The sequence below is a fragment of the Balaenoptera ricei genome, chromosome 6 (genome assembly GCF_028023285.1).
Source record: "Balaenoptera ricei isolate mBalRic1 chromosome 6, mBalRic1.hap2, whole genome shotgun sequence".
Taxonomy (NCBI): Eukaryota; Metazoa; Chordata; class Mammalia; order Artiodactyla; family Balaenopteridae; genus Balaenoptera; species Balaenoptera ricei.
The window spans coordinates 92,097,554-92,117,510 of record NC_082644.1 but is presented as its reverse complement, the minus strand read 5'-3'; the positions used below and the strand labels follow the sequence as shown (position 1 = coordinate 92,117,510).

The 19,957-nt window shown below is 42.4% G+C and overlaps 1 protein-coding gene and 1 long non-coding RNA gene across 6 annotated transcripts in view; one reads left to right on the top strand and one right to left on the bottom strand.

The window, feature by feature from the left end:
• The window catches only part of PLPPR1 (phospholipid phosphatase related 1), a 282,374-nt gene that overhangs the window by 46,461 nt on the left and 215,956 nt on the right, over positions 1–19,957 (bottom strand). For all 4 annotated transcript variants that reach the window (XM_059925194.1, XM_059925197.1, XM_059925196.1 and 1 more), the window contains exon 3: positions 14,319–14,507. In XM_059925194.1, coding sequence (XP_059781177.1) covers positions 14,319–14,507 — 189 coding nt within the window. The remainder of the gene's footprint in view (positions 1–14,318; positions 14,508–19,957) is intronic.
• LOC132367228 (uncharacterized) overlaps positions 1–19,957 on the top strand; it is a 108,866-nt gene that overhangs the window by 50,391 nt on the left and 38,518 nt on the right. The window lies entirely within an intron of this gene.

Here is a 19,957-nt window from a genome sequence, read left to right as displayed (position 1 = left end):
ACAAAAGGGAAAAAGATGTGAATGATGAAGTGTTAAAAAGGGGTTTCAACAGATGAGGTTGTTCAGTACAGGCACCCACACTGTCTCCTTTGCTCTGGCAGCTGCGTCCCTCGCCAGCCAGGCAACAGATGTGCACTTACCCAGGGCCCACTCTGATTCACACTGTGCATTGAGCTTTTGTATTCACTGCAAGAGCTTATGGTCCAGAAACCCCCAGGTGAAGAGTTGCAGTTTCCTCCAGATTGTGCCTTTCTATCAAATTATGCTTGTCTCTTCCTCTCCCAGGAAATTCTAGATGAGTCTTGTGTGTGTGCGCATGCACACTTGCACACAAACTGTGAGCTGTGTCAATTCTCTCAGGCTGGGCGTCAAACGTTCTGCTGCTTCAGTTCTAAATACTCCCATCACTTTGTTGTGAGGCCAAAAAAAGGTTTACTAGCTATTTTCTCATGCCTGTGGTGCTGGGGCTGAGATAAAATAAGGGTAAATCAGATTCTCCACCGGGTTAAATCCTCTTATCCAAACAGGCTCTCTGCCTTTGACTCTGAGTCTGTGAGTTTATTCAGGGGGCCTGAGGCAGTTGTTAGCCAGGGTTTCCACGCTGGTCAGAATGCACCCTGCAGGTTTCCTGGAAGTGTGGGCCAACAGTTTTGGCTAAATGGTTCTGGACACAATAAATCCCCCAAGCTCTAACCTTTCCTAAGTCCCCGTACAGCTTTCTCCTGTGTGGCCTTGCCTCAACATGATGCTGATCCTTTCTGACAGCGAAGCACAAAAGGAGAAATAGGAAATGACAGGTCAAACCCATGGCAGTCTTTTCCCTCATGCCTTTCTTGTGTGTCCCTGCAAGCAGCGCCCATCCTTGGAGACACGGCAGTTTAGGATTCTAGCTTTTTCTATGGTTAATTTGCTAGAGCAGCGGTCCCCGACCTTTTTGGCACCAGGGACCGGTTTTGTGGAAGACAATTTTTCCACGGATGGTGGGGGGGATAGTTCAGGCGGTAATGTGAGCGATGGGGAGCGGCAGATGAAGCTTCGCTAGCTTGCTCGCCGCTTACCTCCTGCTGTGCGGCCCGGTTCCTAACAGGCTGACGACCGATACCGGTCCACGGCCTGGGGTTTGGGGACCCCTGTGCTAGAGAATACACAGAACACCAAGGACGAGTCCAGGTTGAACTACCTTTTTTGAGAATTGCCATTAGTTTGTGTCACATAAGTCACCCCCGAGGAGTCTTGCCTTCTTTCTACTACAGGGAAAATAGGAAATGGGTTTAAGAAGGAGTAAACACACACACACACTCTCTCTCTCTCTCTCTCTCTCTCTCTCTCTCACTCTCACTCTCACTCTCTCTCTCTCTCTCTCTCTCTCTGCCATTCTGTGAAACACCTGGCCAGGCACAGATTGAACTCCCGAAAGAAAGTCAAGAGAGCGTAGGGAGTTGGGAATCTGACATTTGGAGTCTTCCAATTAGAAGGTTCTTTTTTCATCTCTCAAGGAATATTAGAACCAGAAAGATCTTGGAGATCATTTGGCCCAACCCCACCTTTTACGGATGAGAAATCGAACCCAAAGAGGGAACATGCCTTATCAGAGGTCACACTATTCCCGGGGGCAAAGCCACAACTGGGATCCCTCCCTCTCCTGACAGATCAGGCCTGAGACAGGATGCCCGCAGTGTGAGGATAATGAAGGATGCACACGCAGGGGCAGGGGCGTGCTGAGCTAGGCACTCGGGATCTGTGTGCAAGTGGCCCATAAAAGACTGCTCTAGGATACACCGTATCTCTCCAGGAAGGGGCAGAAGTAAACATGGCTCCTTGCTCCCAGGAGATGTCCCTGAGCATCAGGGGAGTTCTGCCCTCTGTCCTGCCGCTGCTCACTTATTTTCAGGTCTTGGGGGGAAGATCAAGCACCACAGCAGGGTTTCAAGGTCACTCAGCTCTCTGCCATTAACCCATCAGCTGTAATCAGCGCTGGTTCCTAGCAATGCCCCTCATTCGGGAGGAAAATAAAAGTAGAACCAAATGGGTGGGTAACTGTCCAATTACATACAGAACTAACTGCGACCTTCAGCAAATCATTTAATGTAGCTAAGTCTCAAGTTACAAGTAACGTAGCTAACAACTGGCCCCCTGAATAACTAACAGACTCAGAGTCAAAAATGAAGGGAATTGGATCACAAACTTTCTCTATGTTCTTTGGGATGTCTCTTTTCTATTTCACTGGTATGCTGTGAGGATAAAGTAGGCAAGGACTGCAGAGTACAAGTAAATTAAAAGATGTTATTCTTGCCATCATCATTTATGGAATATTCCTCAGCACATATCTTGGAGGCCTACCATCATTATTGGTCACATTTTTCACCCAGAGAAGCAAAGGAATGGAACGGCTGAATCAGGGTTCCATACTTGAAAACTAGAGTAGAACTGTAGGTCCTTAATACTCAGTTCGCTAATCCGTTGGCCATATCCCCGTGGCTTCCCATCAGAGCATTTGACCCCATGTCAGTTTGTGTCCTTTGGGGAAAAGGAACTGGTGGAAGATATGTGATCAAAATTTGTAGGCGGGAGAAGAGCTTTTGCTGAAAATCCTAGAATGAAAGATCTATCATTTTTACTCAAAGAGAAGAGAAAATTCATCATAAAGTTCTGTTTTGTTTTTTGGCCATGTGTGTTTTTGTTGATTAGAATTGCTATTTTTCAAGTCTTATTAAAGATTGGTTATTTCATAATTATGTCAGAAGAACTGGAATGTTTTAAAAATATATCTTTCAATTCAAAAATACTGCATTGATGTAGAATTTAAATATATATATATATATATATATGTATATAAAACAGAAGAAAAAAGACTGTACCATTAGCACTCAGAGATAACAGCTATACATTTTTAGTTTATTTTTTACTAGTCTTTTATGTGTAATTATAAATTTGGGATTATACTTGTAACACACATGGTGTCTTGTTAGGGTCTATTAAATATTCAGACCCACAGACAGCCACATGCTTCACTTGGCACTGGTCCACTTGGGAGGAACAACACCTTGCCAATAGGGCAGCATCACATGCTCCTCTTTAGCACATGCCCTTGCAGTGGTCCAGCACAGCTCAGGTGCAAGGAGACTGCAGACATATCAGAGGATGCAGGAGCCACCAGCTTAAAAGACACATCATGTCCTATAGGAGTCAATATATGGTATAGAAACTCCATAGACATGGCTTCCAAGTTCCCACATTGGACATGCCAAGTGTCCAGAGTCACTGTACTTGGAAGTCACAGCATGGTACCTTTTCAGGTAATTATAGTTCTCTGGGTCCAGATGCAATTCACCAATCGGGTTAATTTTGCCTAGTAACATAGCTGATACATATCTTTTTCTAAGGAAACAGAGCAAGAAAACTAAGGGAAGTTCAAATTCTCTTATAGAAGAGAAAAACTTTTATCTGCAATACTATATACAATTTTTTAGCCTTCATAAAAATCATTTCACTAAATCACAAGCATGTTTCTTTGCTATTAGAGGTGTTTCAGAAACATGACTGCCCGAAATGTGTTTAGACAATCCTCTAACGCTGTGTATTTAGCCAAGTTTTCCTTCCACTCTTAAAACTATCACTGACATGAACATCCCTATATACAAATCTTTGTATTTATATAAAACTCTGGTTATCTCTTTAACATAAATTCAGGGCATGGAATTAATGACTGGGTCTGAAGTTGATAAAACTCTCAGTACATCTCGACCAGCTGCTCTTCAGAAAGAAAATGTCAGTTTACATTTGAATTGTATGAAGGTATCTGCACCTTTAACAACACGGGTTAAAGTTTAAAACATTTGCCAAACTTAGATGGGAAAAATGCTGTATTTAAAATAATTTTTCTTTGATAACTGATGAGTTTAGAAATGTTTATATGCATACAGTCAATTTATTGTTGTTAATTGTCTATTTTTGTCCTTTCTAATTTTTATTTTGGGAAGCTCATCTTTTTAAGTATTAGGAATATTTACATTGGAGTCTCATGCTGCAAATTATTTTTGCAGTCTTTATTTACTTTTTCTTTTGGTAGAAATGCTTATTTTCAGGTAGACAAATCTATCAATCCTTTTCTATCTGCCTGCAACAACATTCCTAATTGAGGATGCTTCTGTGGGTGTGTATGTGGACTTTCTAAGTGTTTGAAACCCACATTTTTCTCACCTCATAATGTGCATTGAAAAGCTTTCCACCTATTTTAAGGCTCTGGAACAGTTTACATAGTTATGGGTTTTCTTTTTTTTTTTTTTTTTTTTTGATTAATTAATTAATTAACTTTTGGCTGTGTTGGGTCTTTGTTGCTGTGTGTGGGCTTTCTCTAGCTGCGGCGAGCGGGGGCTACTCTTCGTTGCGGTGCGCGGGCTTCTCATTGTGGTAGCTTCTCTTACTGTGGAGCATGGGCTCTAGGCGTGTGGGCTTCAGTAGATGTGGCACACGGGCTCAGTAGTTGTGGCACGCAGGCTCAGTAGTTGTGGCACATGGGCTTAGTTGCTCCGCGGCATGTGGGATCTTCCCGGACCAGGGTTTGAACCCATGTCCCCTGCATTGGCAGGCGGACTCTCAACCACTGCGCCACCAGGGAAGCCCAGCTATGGGTTTTCTATCCCTTGAAAGTTTGAAGGAATTTATACTATAGTTATGTGTCCCCAGTACTATTTTGTGCAATAAATTTTAGACATGTTTAAAAATTTGTATTCATTTATTCAGCTTTTCTACATTTTTAAAGGCATTGTTGGTAAGTTATCTTTTCATAGAATATTATAAATTTTATTGAGAAGTAAGCATGTATTGGCACAGAATTGAATATACAATTTAAATAAAACTACAGTGTAGACTTTAAAGGTTTATATATTTTTGCTTATATATTCTTTTTTTTCTTGACTTTTTTTTTTATTGGAGTATAATTGCTTTACAATGGTGTGTTAGTTTCTGCTATATAACAAAGTGAATCAGTTATACATATACATATGTTCCCATACCTCTTCCCTCTTGCATCTTCCTCCCTCCCACCTTCCCTATCCCACCCCTCTAGGTGATCACAAAGCACCGAGCTGATCTCCCTGTGCTATGCGGCTGCTTCCCAGTAGCTAGCTATTTTATGTTTGGTAGTGTATATATGTCCATGCCACTCTCTCACTGTGTCACAGCTTACCCTTCCCCCTCCCCATATCCTCAAGTCCATTCTCTAGTAGGTCTGTGTCTTTATTCCCATCTTACCACTAGGTTCTTCATGACCCTTTTTTTTTCTTTTTTTTTCCCTTAGATTCCATATATGTGTGTTAGCATACAGTATTTGTTTTTCTCTTTCTGACTTACTTCACTCTGTATGACAGACTCTAGGTCCGTCCACCTCACTACAAATAACTCCATTTCGTTTCTTTTTATGGCTGAGTAATATTCCATTGTATATATGTGCCACATCTTCTTTATCCATTCATCCGATGATGGACATTTAGGTTGCTTCCATGTCCTGGTTATCGTAAATAGAGCTGCCATGAACATTGTGGTACATGACTCTTTTTGAATTATGGTTTTCTCAGGGTATATGCCTAGTAGTGGGATCTCTGGGTTGTATGGTAGTTCTATTTTTAGTTTTATAAGGAACCTCCATACTGTTCTCCATAGTGGCTGTATCAATTTACATTCCCATCAAGTGCAATAGGGTTCCCCTTTCTCCACACCCTCTCCAGCATTTATCGTTTGTAGATTTTTTGATGATGGCCATTCTGACTGGTGTGAGGTGATGCCTCATTGTAGTTTTGATTTGCATTTCTCTTATGATTAATGATGTTGAGCATTCTTTCATGTGTTTGTTGGCAATCTGTATATCTTCTTTGGAGAAATGTCTATTTAGGTCTTCTGCCCATTTTTGGATTGGGTTTTTTGTTTTCTTGATATTGAGCTGCATGAGCTGCTTGTAAATTTTGGAGATTAATCCTTTGTCAGTTGGTCCATTTGCAAATATTTTCTACTATTCTGAGGGTTGTCTTATGGTCTTCTTTATGGTTTCCTTTGCTGTGCAAAAGCTTTTAAGTTTCATTAGGTCCCATTTGTTTATTTTTGTTTTTATTTCCATTTCTCTAGGAGGTGGGTCAAAAAGGATCTTGCTGTGATTTATGTCATAGACTGTTCTGCCTATGTTTTCCTCTAAGAGTTTTATAGTTTATGGCCTTACATTTAATTCTTTAATCCATTTTGAGTTTATTTTTGTGTATGGTGTTAGGGAATGTTCTAACTTCATTCTTTTACATGTAGCTGTCCAGTTTTCCCAGCACCACTTATTGAAGAGGCTGTCTTTTCTCCACTGTATATGCTTGCCTCCTTTATCAAAGATAAGGTGACCATATGTGTGTGGGTTTCTCTCTGGGCTTTCTATCCTGTTCCATTGATCTATATTTCTGTTTTTGTGCCAGTACCATACTGTCTTGATTACTGTAGCTTTGTAGTATAGTCTGAAGACAGGGAGCCTGATTCCTCCAGCTCCATGTTTCATTCTCAAGATTGCTTTGGCTATTCGGAGTCTTTGTGTTTCCATACAAATTGTGAAATTTTTTGTTCTAGTTCTGTGAAAAATGCCAGTGGTAGTTTGATAGGGATTGCATTGAATGTGCAGATTGCTTTGGGTAGTAGAGTCATTTTCACAATGTCGATTCTTCCAATTCAAGAACATGGTATATCTCTCCATGTGTTGGTATCATCTTTAATTTCTTTCATCAGTGTCTTATAATTTTCGGCATACAGGTCTTTTGTCTCCTTAGATAGGTTTATTCCTAGATATTTTATTCTTTTTGTTGCAATGGTAAATGGGAGTGTTTTCTTAATTTCACTTTCAGATTTTTCATCATTAGTGTATAGGAATGCAAGAGATTTCTGTGCATTAATTTTGTATCCTGCAACTTTACAAAATTCATTGATGAGCTCTAGTAGTTTTCGGGTGGCAGTTTTAGGATTCTCTATGTATAGTATCATGTCATCTGCAAACAGTGACAGCTTTACTTCTTCTTTTCCAATTTGGATTCCTTTTATTTCTTTTTCTTCTCTGATTGCTGTGGCTAAAACTTCCAAAACTATGTTGAATAACAGTGGTGAGAGTGGGCAATCTTGTCTTGTTCCTGATCTTAGTGGAAATGGTTTCAGTTTTTCACCATTGAGGACGATGTTGGCTGTGGGTTTGTCATATATGGCCTTTATTATGTTGAGGAAAGTTCCCTCTATGCCTACTTTCTGCAGGGCTTTTATCATAAATGGGTGTTGAATTTTGTCAAAAGCTTTCTCTGCATCTATTGAGATGATCATATGGTTTTTATCCTTCAATTTGTTAATATGGTGTATCACGTTGATTGTTTCGCATATGTTGAAGAATCCTTGCATTCCTGGAATAAACCCCACTTGATCATGGTGTATGATCCTTTTAATGTGCTGTTGGATTCTGTTTGCTAGTATTTTGTTGAGGATTTTTGCATCTATGTTCATCAGTGATATTGGCCTGTAGTTTTCTTTCTTTGTGACATCTTTGTCTGGTTTTGGTATCAGGGTGATGGTGGATTCGTAGAATGAGTTGGGGAGTGTTCCTCCCTCTGCAATATTTTGGAAGAGTTTGAGAAAGATAGGTGTTAGCTCTTCTCTAAATGTTTGATAGAATTCGCCTGTGAAGCCATCTGGTCCTGGGCTTTTGTTTGTTGGGAGATTTTTAATCACAGTTTCAATTTCAGTGCTTGTGATTGGTCTGTTCATATTTTCTATTTCTTCCTGGTTCAGTCTCAGCACGTTGCGCATTTCTAAGAATTTGTCCATTTCTTCCAGGTTGTCCATTTTATTGGCATAGAGTTGCTTGTAGTAATCTCTCATGATCCTTTGTATTTCTGCAGTGTCATTTGTTTCTTCTCCTTTTTCATTTATAATTCTATTGATTTGAGTCTTCTCCCTTTTTTTCTTGATGAGTCTGGCTAATGGTTTATCAATTTTGTTTATCTTCTCAAAGAACCAGCTTTTAGTTTTATTGATCTTTGCTATTGTTTCCTTCATTTCTTTTTCATTTATTTCTGATCTGATCTTTATGATTTCTTTCCTTCTGCTAACCTTGGGGTTTTTTTGTTCTTCTTTCTCTAATTGCTTTAGGTGCAAGGTTAGGTTGTTTATTTGAGATGTTTCTTGTTTCTTAAGGTAGCATTGTATTGCTATAAACTTCCCTCTAAGAACTGCTTTTGCTGCATTCCATAGGTTTTGGGTCGTTGTGTCTCCATTGTCATTTGTTTTTAGGTATTTTTTGATTTCCCCTTTGATTTCTTCAGTGATCACTTCGTTATTAAGTAGTGTATTGTTTAGCCTCCATGTGTTTGTATTTTTTTACAGATCTTTTCCTGTAATTGATATCTAGTCTCATAGTGTTGTGGTTGGAAAAGAGACTTGACACGATTTCACTTTTCTTAAATTTACCAAGGCTTGATTTGTGACCCAAGATATGATCTATCCTGGAGAATGTTCCATGAGCACTTGAGAAGAATGTGTATTCTGTTGTTTTTGGATGGAATGTCCTATAAATATCAATTAAGTCCATCTTGTTTAATGTATCATTTAAAGCTTGTGTTTCCTTTTTTATTTTCAACTTGGATGATCTGTCCATGGGTGAAAGTGGTGTATTAAAGTCCCCTACTATGATTGTGTTACTGTCGATTTCCCCTTTATGGCTGTTAGTATTTGCCTTATGTATTGAGGTGCTCCTATGTTGGGTGCATAAATATTTACAATTGTTATGTCTTCTTCTTGGATCAATCCCTTGATCATTATGTAGTGTCCTTCTTTGTCTCTTGTAATAGTCTTTATTTTAAAGTCTATTTTGTCTGATATGAGAATTGCTACTCCAGCTTTCTTTTGATTTCCTTTTGCATGGAATATCTTTTTCCATCCCCTCACTTTCAGTCTGTATGTGTCCCTAGGTCTGAAGTGGGTCTCTTGTAGACAGCATATATACGGGTCTTGTTTTTGTATCCATTCAGCCAGTCTGTGTCTTTTGGTGGGAGCATTTAATCCATTTACATTTAAGGTAATTATCGATATGTATGTTCTTATTCCCATTTTCTTAAATGTTTTGGGTTTATTATTGTAGGTGTTTTCTTTCTCTTGTGTTTCTTGCCTAGAGAAGTTCCTTTAGCATTTGTTGTAAAGCTGGTTTGGTGGTGCTGAACTCTCTCAGCTTTTGCTTGTCTGTAAAGGTTTTAATTTCTCCATCACATCTGAATGAGATCCTTTCTGGGTAGAGTAATCTTGGTTGTAGGTTTTTCTCCTTCATCACTTTAAATATGTCCTGCCACTCCCTTCTGGCTTGCAGAGTTTCTGCTGAAAGATCAGCTGTTAACCTTGTGTGTTGTTTGTTGTTTTTCCCTTGCTGCTTTTAATATGTTTTCTTTATATTTAATTTTTGACAGTTTGATTAATATGTGTCTTGGCGTGTTTCTCCTTGGATTTATCCTGTATGGGACTCTCCGTGCTTCCAGGACTTGATTAACTATTTCCTTTCCCATATTAGGGAATGTTTCAACTATAAGCTCTTCAAATATTTTCTCAGTCCTTTCTTTTTCTCTTCTTCTTCTGGGACCCCTATAGTTCGAATGTTGGTGCATTTAATGTTGTCCCAGAGGTCTCTGAGACTGTCCTCAGTTCTTTTCATTCTTTTTTCTTTATTCTGCTCTGCAGTAGTTATTTCCACTATTTTATCTTCCAGGTCACTTATCCGTTCTTCTGCCTCAGTTATTCTGCTATTGATCCCTTCTCGAGTATTTTTAATTTCATTTATTGTGTTGTTCATCATTGCTTGGTTCCTCTTTAGTTCTTCTAGGTCCTTGTTAAATGTTTCTTGCATTTTGTCTATTCTATTTCCAAGATTTTGGATCACCTTTACTGTCATTATTCTGAATTCTTTTTCAGGTAGACTGCCTATTTCCTCTTCATTTGTTAGGTTTGGTGTGTTTTTACCTTGCTCCTTCATCTGCTGTGTGTTTTTCCATCTTCTCATTTTGCTTTTCTTACTGTGTTCGGGGTCTCCTTTTCACAGGCTGCAGGTTCGTATTTCCCATTGTTTTTGGTGTCTGTCCCCAGTGGCTAAGGTTGGTTCAGTGGGTTGTGTAGGCTTCCTGGTGGAGGGGACTAGTGCCTGTGTTCTGGTGGATGAGGCTGGATCTTGTCTTTCTGGTGGGCAGGTCCACGTCTGGTGGTGTGTTTTGGGGTGTCTGTGGCCTAATTATGATTTTAGGCAGCCTCTCTGCTAATGGATGGGGCTGTGTTCCTGTCTTGCTAGTTGTTTGGCATAGGGTGTCCAGCACTGTAGCTTGCTGGTCGTTGAGTGAAGCTAGGTCTTGGTGTTGAGATGGAGATCTCTGAGAGATTTTTGCCATTTGGTATTACATGGAGCTGGGAGGTCTCTTGTGGACCAGTGTCCTGAGCTTGGCTCTCTCACCTCTGAGGCACAGCCCTGACGCCTGGTTGGAGCACCAAGAGCCTTTCATCTACACGGCTCAGAATAAAAGGGAGAGAAAATAGAAAGAAAGAAAGAAAGAAAGAGGATAAAATAAAATAAAATAAAGTAAGATAAAATAAAATAAAGTTATTAAAATAAAAAATAATTATTAAGAAAAAAATTTTTTTAAATAAAAAACAAACAAAGAAAAAAAACGGACGGACAGAATCTTAGGACAAACGGTGAAAGCAAAGCTATACAGACAAAATCTCACACAGAAGCGTACACATACACACTCACAAAAAGAGAAAAAGGGAAAAATATATATATATCGTTGCTCCCAAAGTCCACCTCCTCAATTTGGGTTGATTCGTTGTCTATTCAGGTATTCCACAGATGCAGGTACATCAAGTTGTTTGTGGAGCTTTAATCCACTGCTCCTGAGGCTGCTGGGAGAGATTTCCCTTTCTCTTCTTTGTTCGTACAGCTCCCGGGGTTCAGTGTTGGATTTGGACCTGCCTCTGCGTGTAGGTCGCCTGAAGGCGTCTGTTCTTCGCTCAGACAGGACAGGGTTAAAGGAGCAGCTGCTTCAGGGGCTCTGGCTCACTCAGGCCGGGGGGAGGGAGGGGTACGGATGCGGGGCGAGCCTGCGGCGGCAGAGGCCGGCGTGACGTTGCAGCAGCCTGAGGCGCGCCGTGCGTTCTCCCGGGGAAGTTGTCCCTGGATCACGGGACCCTGGCGGTGGCGGGCTGCACAGCCTCCCAGGAGGGGAGGTGTGGAGAGTGACCTGGGCTTGCACACAGGCTTCTTGGTGGCGGCAGCAGCAGCCTTAGCGTCTCATGCCCGTCTCTGGGGTCCACACTGAAAACCGCAGCTCGCACCCGTCTCTGGAGCTCCTTTAAGCAGCGCTCTGAATCCCCTCTCCTTGCGCACCAGGAAACAAAGAGGAAAGAAAAAGTCTCTTGCCTGTTCGGCAGCTACAGACTTTTTCCTGGACTCCCTCCCGGCTAGCCGTGGTGCACTAGCCCCCTTCAGGCTGTGTTCACGCATCCAACCCCAGTCCTCTCCCTGGGATCCGACCTCCGAAGCCCGAGCCTCAGCTCCCAGCCCCCGCCGCCCCAGCGGGTGAGCAGACAAGCCTCTCGGGCTGGTGAGTGCTGCTCGGCGCCGAGCCTCCGTGCGGGAATCTCTCCTCTTTGCCCTCCGCACCCCTGTGGCTGCGCTCTCCTCTGTGGCTCCGAAGCTTCCCCCCTCCACCACCCGCAGTCTCCGCCCATGAAGGGGCTTCCTAGTGTGTGGAGACCTTTCCTCCTTCACAGCTGCCTCCCAGAGGTGCAGGTCCCGTCCCTATTCTTTTGTCTCTGTTATTTCTTTTTTCTTTTGCCCTACCCAGGTACGTGGGGAGTTTCTTGCCTTTTGGGAGGTCTGAGGTCTTCTGCCAGCGTTCAGTGGGTGTTCTGTAGGAGCAGTTCCACGTGTAGATGTATTTCTGATGTATCTGCGGGAAGGAAGGTGATCTCCGCATCTTACTCTTCCGCCATCTTCTCCTCTCCGACTTTTTTTTTTTTAACTTTTGCTTTTCTTATATTAGACTAACCAGGGGGTTGTACATTTTACTTATTAATCCTATTGTTTTCTGATTCACTGATTTTTCATAATTTTTATTGATCTGTTTCCCTTGCTTTCCTTAGGTGTTTTCGTTTTTTTTGTTTTTTTTTTTAAAGGGAAAAAACTCTCTGTAATTACAAAAAGTAATTGCAAGAGAACCTAGGCAATGATGTTTCCTGGGGGCTGGGAAGAAGAGAGGAAAATATGTTAGTTAGTCAATGGATCACTCACGGATTTATGTCTGAGTACCTGAGAAAATGATATGTTTATGGGACAGGAAGAAACCAGGACCTGATTCCAGACTAATTCTAGGACTAGGTAGAGCTGCCATTAAACCATTACAGATAGAACTCAATGTGGCCTCCAGGTTTTATCTGAGGAGTGAAGTGTGTCACCTTTTAAGGTACTTAGAAGGGTGTCTTTTATGCTTTCTCTTAGTCCTTGGGCTGGTGAGAAAGGAAAAGGGAAAGGTAAGAGGAACACGGAGATCAGTCTTCCTCTGGGAGAGGGCACATCCCCCATCGCTCTAAAGAGGAGGTGATACCAGGGTTTCAGTGGAATCTCCTTCTCTGCAGGGAGAGGAAGTTGGTCTGTGATCCTGAAGAAGGTAAAGATCAGTTTCCAGCCAGGTTCTTTGTTTCCCCAACTTCTAACCATTTAGTCCATGGCAGACGCTGTGCCAAGTCATTTGTATGAAGCATCTTATTTAAGTCTTGACAACTCTGTGAAATAGGCAGTCACGTTATCCCCATTTTTGGGGGAGGGAACAGTAGAGTGACTTGCCTGAAGTCACATAGGATGTGAACCCTGGAAGGTCGGACTGCAAAGCATGTGTTTTTTTTTTGTTTTTGAAAACTTTTATTTTGTTTATTTTTTGGCTGTATTGGGTCTTCGTTGCTGTGCGCGGGCTTTCTCTAGTTGCAGCGCACGGGCTTCTCATTGCGGTGGCTTCTCTTGTTGCGGAGCACAGGCTCCAGGCACGAGAGCTTCAGTAGTTGCAGCTCGCAGGCCCTAGAGCGCAGGCTCAGTACTTGTGGCGCACAGGCCCAGTTACTCTGCGGCATGTGGGATCTTCCTGGACCAGGGATCGAACCCGTGTCCCCTGGATTGGCAGGCGGATTCTCATCCACCGCACCACCAGGGAAGCCCAAAGCATGTGTTTTTAACCACTGTGATAGATCATGTTTTATCACTGCTGACCTTAATTCCTATGGCACAGCCTTATTATTTAAGGGGGAGCTTGTCAAGTCTAGGATCAATGATCAAAATGAACTTAAAGTACTACGACTCATTATGTCCATATTATTTCCTCCTCAAAATTCTATTCTATTTCTCATCTTAAAGCAAGTAAAACATTTGCATAGAAAACAATACTCGAATTGAATGTCTGAGCAATCATTACATCCCTCAGCATGCCAGTCGGTATTTTTATTACTGCTCCAAGGAGAGGGGAGTGGGAGAGGGCAGGTAGGGGAGGAGGGAGAGTTGGGGGGAGACAGCTTTGGAAGAGAAAGGGGGGAAATAATAACTGAAATTACATCCCAAATAATCTGATGTTGTAGCATGTTCAGACACAGAAATGTTTATTTTAAAACACTCACAAAGTCATTTTTTTAAAATCAAATTAAGACATGTGAATGCTAAATCATTTTACCAGACAATACAGATCTATGAGCTTTATGCTTTTGAAATAGTCTCCCAAGAGGTCTGTCTGGCCACTTTTTTTTTTTGCCTTTGAGAGAGAAGAATGCAATCAATGAAGGTAAATTTGCAACTTAATTGAATGTGACGTAATGTGAGCAGAGCCAGAGCCGCCCAGAACAATTCACAGCAAACTTCAGGTCAAGCGGTTTCTTTCATCTCTGGCCTCTCTGGAAGTTCAGTCAGAAGAGCAAGAGATACATGCCTGGGCGATTCTATTCCACTCTGATTGAGGCTTTGTATCAAGGCCAGCGTTTACATTCAAGACCTCTTCTGAATACACACAACGCACAGCATATTTTTTCAAGAGTACAGTCGCTGTTCTTAACATGGCAGCCACTCAGGCCTGTTCATTTAAAAAATATATACGTATGACATTCAGACATTCTTTTAAAAATATATATGTATATATATTTAAATTCAGGGACCAAAAAGCAAAAGCCACCTATAAAAGAAAAGGCAGACAGAAAATGTCGTTTAGGATCCAACAGTAAAGAAGGAAATCCTTTCCTGTACTCACAATAGCAGTTGGGCTGGCAGCCAGCACACAATAGAGCACCAGAGGGGTGATGAAGCTTTCTTCCTCTGTCCCCGGGTAAGGCTTCATTAAGTCTCCGTCCTGACAGAAGAATCCTTGGATATGCACCTGAAAAGTGTCAGTGCATTCGAAGTAGTAGGCAAGCAGCACTGTCCCAGCCATGATGACAAGCTGAAAATACAGCATGGCCACACAGAGACGTTAGCCGGGCTTCGGAGCCGCGCCCGCCCCCCAGAGCACACTCCTTCCATCACCCAGCAGCTCTCCTTGTATTGGTATTGGCAAGTGTGTGCGTGCCTGTGTGCTCCGGGCTCAGGGGGTGTGTGCTTACTTGTCTGCCTTGTAACATCTGTTACATAAACCTTCCAGAAAATAATGAACAGCTCCCATCTGAGAAGCAGACCACAGCAAGGCTTGTAGAGAGACCCAGGCTCTGCTGCGCCCCTCGCAGGGGATGCATGGGAACCAAGGCAGTACTGCCATTCAGGACAGAGGTGAAAAGTCAAAGGATAGTGGTATATGAATTGGCAAGATGTAGAGTGAGATCTGTTCATGGGCAATTTCATAAAATGTTAGAGATAGACTTACTTTATTATAAAGTAGTAGAGGCAGGTAAATGATGCATGAATGAACAAACAGGAAAGCTAAAGCCTAGAAAGGTTAAGGGAAATCTTCAGAACCTAAATTACCGGCGTGGATGAAAACATTGTACAGGTATCCTATATCAGTCATAACTTTTATCCTTTTCCAAAAAGATTTTGCCTTTATTCCAAAATGCTTTCTACCAGTAAGTAAAGGACTTTACTGATGATCACATCTTATTATAGACATATATCCTTCATAAGGTTTGGACACAAAAAGGGACACAATTATCCTTTCATTTGATTCAGAAATGTCCCAGATACTCACCGAGGTTTAGATGTAGCCTTTAATAGGTATGAGGAGTTGGGGGAGTATGGAAATGCCATTATTTTTCTCATTCCCATTAGGAAACACCAAATGGCAAGATGAGACGGTGATAAAGGTAGACAGAAAAGAGGTCTTTGAGGTTATGAAATTACAGAAAGTTAAGCTGGAAAAGATCTTAGAGATCTTCCCATCTAAAATCTTTATTTCATAGATGAGAAAATGGAGGTCCAGCAAGGAGAACTGACGAAAGCTGGATTATCCAACAAGGAAACCAAACATGTCCTTAGACTGACAATCAGCAAAGCAGGGAAACTAAAATGGGGAAAAATATTTTAAAAGTATCAAAGTAGGGCATCTTTGTACATCTTTTATGGCTTAAAAATTGTTTCTATTTGGAAGTACATAAGGGGCAGGGAGGGGGAAACTATAATCTTTTAGGTTTTAGTCTCAAGTTCTTATTCCAGCCCTGGAATGACTAACCTAAGGTCACGTAGCTAGTTAGTGTTAGACCCAGGACTAGAATCCCACATTTTCTGATCCCCATGGGGCAAAACACCTGGGTCACAGCATCAAAATCGCATCATACACAAAAGTGTGGAGAGTTATGGGGAGAGGCAAAGTAGCTCAACTCTAATGCAGAGAGGCACCATTTGGCATCTTTATCCACGTTCATATCCATTTCTTTAGCCACAACACTGAAGCAGAGCCTTGCACTTTGCCCACTCTCTCACACCTGCTTCTGGTACGTTAGCTCTGCAATTCCTCCTCACTCTAGCAGAAGGCATCATTTTCTTTAAGGGTCATTTGGATTAAGAATCTTCCCCCAGGACTTCCTGGTGGCACAGTAGTTAAGAATCCACCTGCCAATGCAGGGGACACGGGTTCAATCCTTAGTCCAGGAAGATCCCACATGCTGCGGAGCAACTAAGCCCGCGAGCCACAACTACTGAAGCCCGTGCTCCCTACAGCCCGCGAGCCACAACTACCAAGCCCGCGTGCTGCAACTACTGAAGCCAGTGCACCTAGAGCCCGTGCTCCGCAACAAGAGAAGCCACCTCAATGAGAAGCCCGCGCACTGCAAAGAGTACCCCCCGCTCGCCACAACCAGAGAAAGCCCGCGCGCAGCAACAAAGACCCAATGCAGCCCCCCACAACCAAAAAAACAAGAAGCTTCCCTCAACCTTCCATTTTCTCTAACTCTTTGGTTAGAAACCTTTCCTCTTTGGTTCAGAAGCCTCGAGTATCTCCAGCGGTAACGTGTCTAAAGTACAAACACCTAACCATCCTGCTATAAAGGTCTTTACCTTTTGGCTGTATCCATCACCACCTTTATCTCCAGGTAGGCTCCAAATCATACTTCGCAATCACTCTCTCTCACACATGACTTGTTTCTGGCTCTACAAGGATTTTGTTCCATTATCTGACATTTTCTACCCCTTCTCCCACAGTGGACCTTCTGGCACAACTTCTGACCATCCAGTAATCTCTAGACATTCGCATGTGTTTCTCTGTGCCTGAAGTTGTTTATTGGCACGTGTAAACTACCAATGCTCATGCCCACCATCTCTACTGTTTCAAGCATTTTGTTTATTTCTTTTCTCTTTAGCAACGGAGAAGAGACTTGGATAAGGATGTTTCCTATAGGAATGAGAGATAGGTGCTCCCAAGCTGCCCCACTGATTGGTGCTCTTGCTAGCACCTAGTTTATAAAGTCAAGGCCATGAAGTTTCTATTTCTTTTGTGCTGCGCTAGTCAATTGAGTCGACCCAACAGGAGGGAACCTAGCCAGCTGACCCGAATGTTTTGGAGCTAACACTAGGATTCCAACAGTCTGGGGGCTCTGCCTCTGGGGCTGTTTCTGTCTCCTGCACAGGCTTGATCTGATTTCTCTGTATCTCATCCATGTGGCAGGAAACACATTTCTCTCTCTCAGCTTCATCAGCCCTAAGGAGAAATAAGCTTGGAGAACAGGCAGGATCGATGGGGGCTTTTTGGATAAAACAAAAACAAAAATGGCATCTAGCTTCCTCTATTGAGGAAGAATATTATATTTTACAAGGGACATTTGTGCTACCACTTCCATTTAAAAGAGAAAAAGGTGAAAATGAAGTAAATGAAAGCAAAATAATGTGTGTGTGTGTGTATATATGTATATGTATGATCTCTATATATACGATCTATATATATTATATATGTATATTATATATGTATATATATTATATGTATGTATATATGTGTATATATATGTAAGAGGACTCAGAAAAATGAAGAATAGAAACTTTTAAAACAGAATTGTCTTAACATCAAATACATCAAAATCAACAGTAACAATAAAAAAGCCAAGGTCAATATATCTAAATTTGATATACATAGAAAAAATCTTGAATAGCTGCTTGGCCAATTTAACTATGGAAACAGCATTCAGAGAGAACTGAATGAATGAATGAATCAAGTGCAGGGCATAAAGAACAGAGAACCTTGGAGACGCAGGGTGGTAGAGGTAGATGGGAACTTCCACAGCCTACGGGACAGAACTGACCCATCAGCATGAGTCACCTTGGCCTTGGCTCCTCCCCTGAGCAGCCAGAAACCCCTTCATGTCATTTTAAAGCCATCCTCAAGCTCCCTGGAGAGTCCTCAATAAAATACCAGTTAGAGATGCACAGAAGCAAATATAGAACAATTTGGATCTTGACTTCTAGGTTTCTTTTCTATTGAACATTCTCTTGCGACCATATATTAAAAAGAAGCTTATGCATTTACTGCAGGAACAGAAACAGCACGTTGATTCTGCTTCCACAAGCAGAGAGCTCTGCCTTGCAGCACTGATGACACACAATTAGCCGTCGGTGTCCTCCCTTCCTCCGCCCTGTCCTGGGCCATGATTCATCACTGTCTAGGTTTGTGTCACTCGTGCCAGCTGGCACACTTGCCGTCTCCGCTGCCTTCTCCAGCCCCATTTAGGGAGGCATGGAGGGAGGCCATAATGTTGGTGTCACATGAGCAGATGGTGAGGCTGTGCTGGACCCAAGTGCTGGTGGAAGGGTTGATGGTATTAGTGTGAAAAAAGCAATTATGGCTGTGGGGAGATAATGAGGTAGAAAGAGCTCATGTACCAGGGATTTTCCTCAGCTGTCGCTTTCTAAGAATGACAACCCGATACATGAAAGTGCATTAAATCCTGATCATTCCACAAAGATTCAGAAGGCAGAAGCCAGCAATATCTGAAATCCAGCCTCTCAGAGTTGAGAGTACTGTGTTTCTACCCAGGTTCTCCGCTGATCGGAGAAAAATGAATGTCACAGAGGGATAAGTGGGGAGGTCACAAAGCTGAGAGAAGAGGCTGAGATGACAAGTACGTTTTTCTTTGGTCAGTAAAGTCTGAAGCAATTGTGGACCACTAATTTATATGACAGGATACAAGCTGGGAGAGCAGGGGATGGGTAAATGGTGCTATGACTCATGTGAGTATGTATGTGTGTCCAGGGATGTAGGGGCAGACACATGACGTGGAAATGAGAGGACCGGTATCTGGTCTGGAGTGTAAAGGGCGTAGTTTGAACTGGGGACTCCTGGTGCTAGGTGACCAACCATCTCATTTTGCCCAGGACCAAGGGGTTTCCTGGGGGCATGGGACCTTTCAGTGCTAAAATGGAGGTAGTCTTGAACAAACTGGGGTGCTAGGTCACTCTACCTGAGACAATGTTTCCCTCCCCAAAGAGCTTTCTTATTCTGGGTCTGGCCAGGAGCTATCAAGACCAATGCCAATTAATCAGTCAACCAACATCTGTTTCTGAAAACCGCCTCTGTGTTCAGTTCTGAACTAAGTGCTGTGAAGGTGAGGAATTCTCAGATGTGCTCTCTAACCTCAAGCCATTTGTGATCAAGCCAAGTGGGGAGCGCTCGCCAATACAGGAAACAGACAGTGATCTGTAGGAGGGTGTCAGCTGACCCCAAGCTGGGTTTCATACATGGCTGCATGTGTTTGGTGACCTGGGAGGGATGGGTATTGGCAGAAGGAGAACGAGGGAAGGGGCTACTGCATGGAGAAGGAGCGAGGGCAAGGGGATGGAGAGGGCAGCATGATGTGTGTTCAGGATATTGGTTTTGACTAAGCCTCGAGGACATATGTTCAATTCCATAGAGAGATGGGATAAAGGAAGCGCAGAGCAGAAGGAACGCTGCAGCAGAGCTTAGGTGATGAGATTTGGCAGGGTTGTGATGCAGAAGCAAAGTCTTAGGACTCCAGGGGATAGTACACGTTAAAGATTTGCATGTTGTTCAGTATTGAGCAAGCATGTTAGGCACAAGGGTCAGTAGCTGCACGAAAGGGTTGGGGTGGGAAACCCTCAAGTGGCACTGATGGAAGTGGGAAACAAAGTAGTAAGTTAGAGGGGAAACACCTGAGAAAACTGACAGTGGAAACACCTGAGACCTCACTGGGAACCCTTAGAAATAAGGATAACACTTTGAGAGGGGCTGAAAGTTCTCCATAAACAACATGGGCAAGATCCAAGGAGAAGAGGAAGGAGTAGGAGATGGAGGAGGAAGAGATGGTGATGGTAAAGGTGATGACCTATATTACGCATATGTCCTAGGAACTGTTCTAAGCGCTTGACATAAATTAACTCTTCTTCTGCCCAGGCACCCTGTATGTGGTACATATATTATTTCCATTTTATAGAAGAGGAAACAGGCACAGAGAGATTACA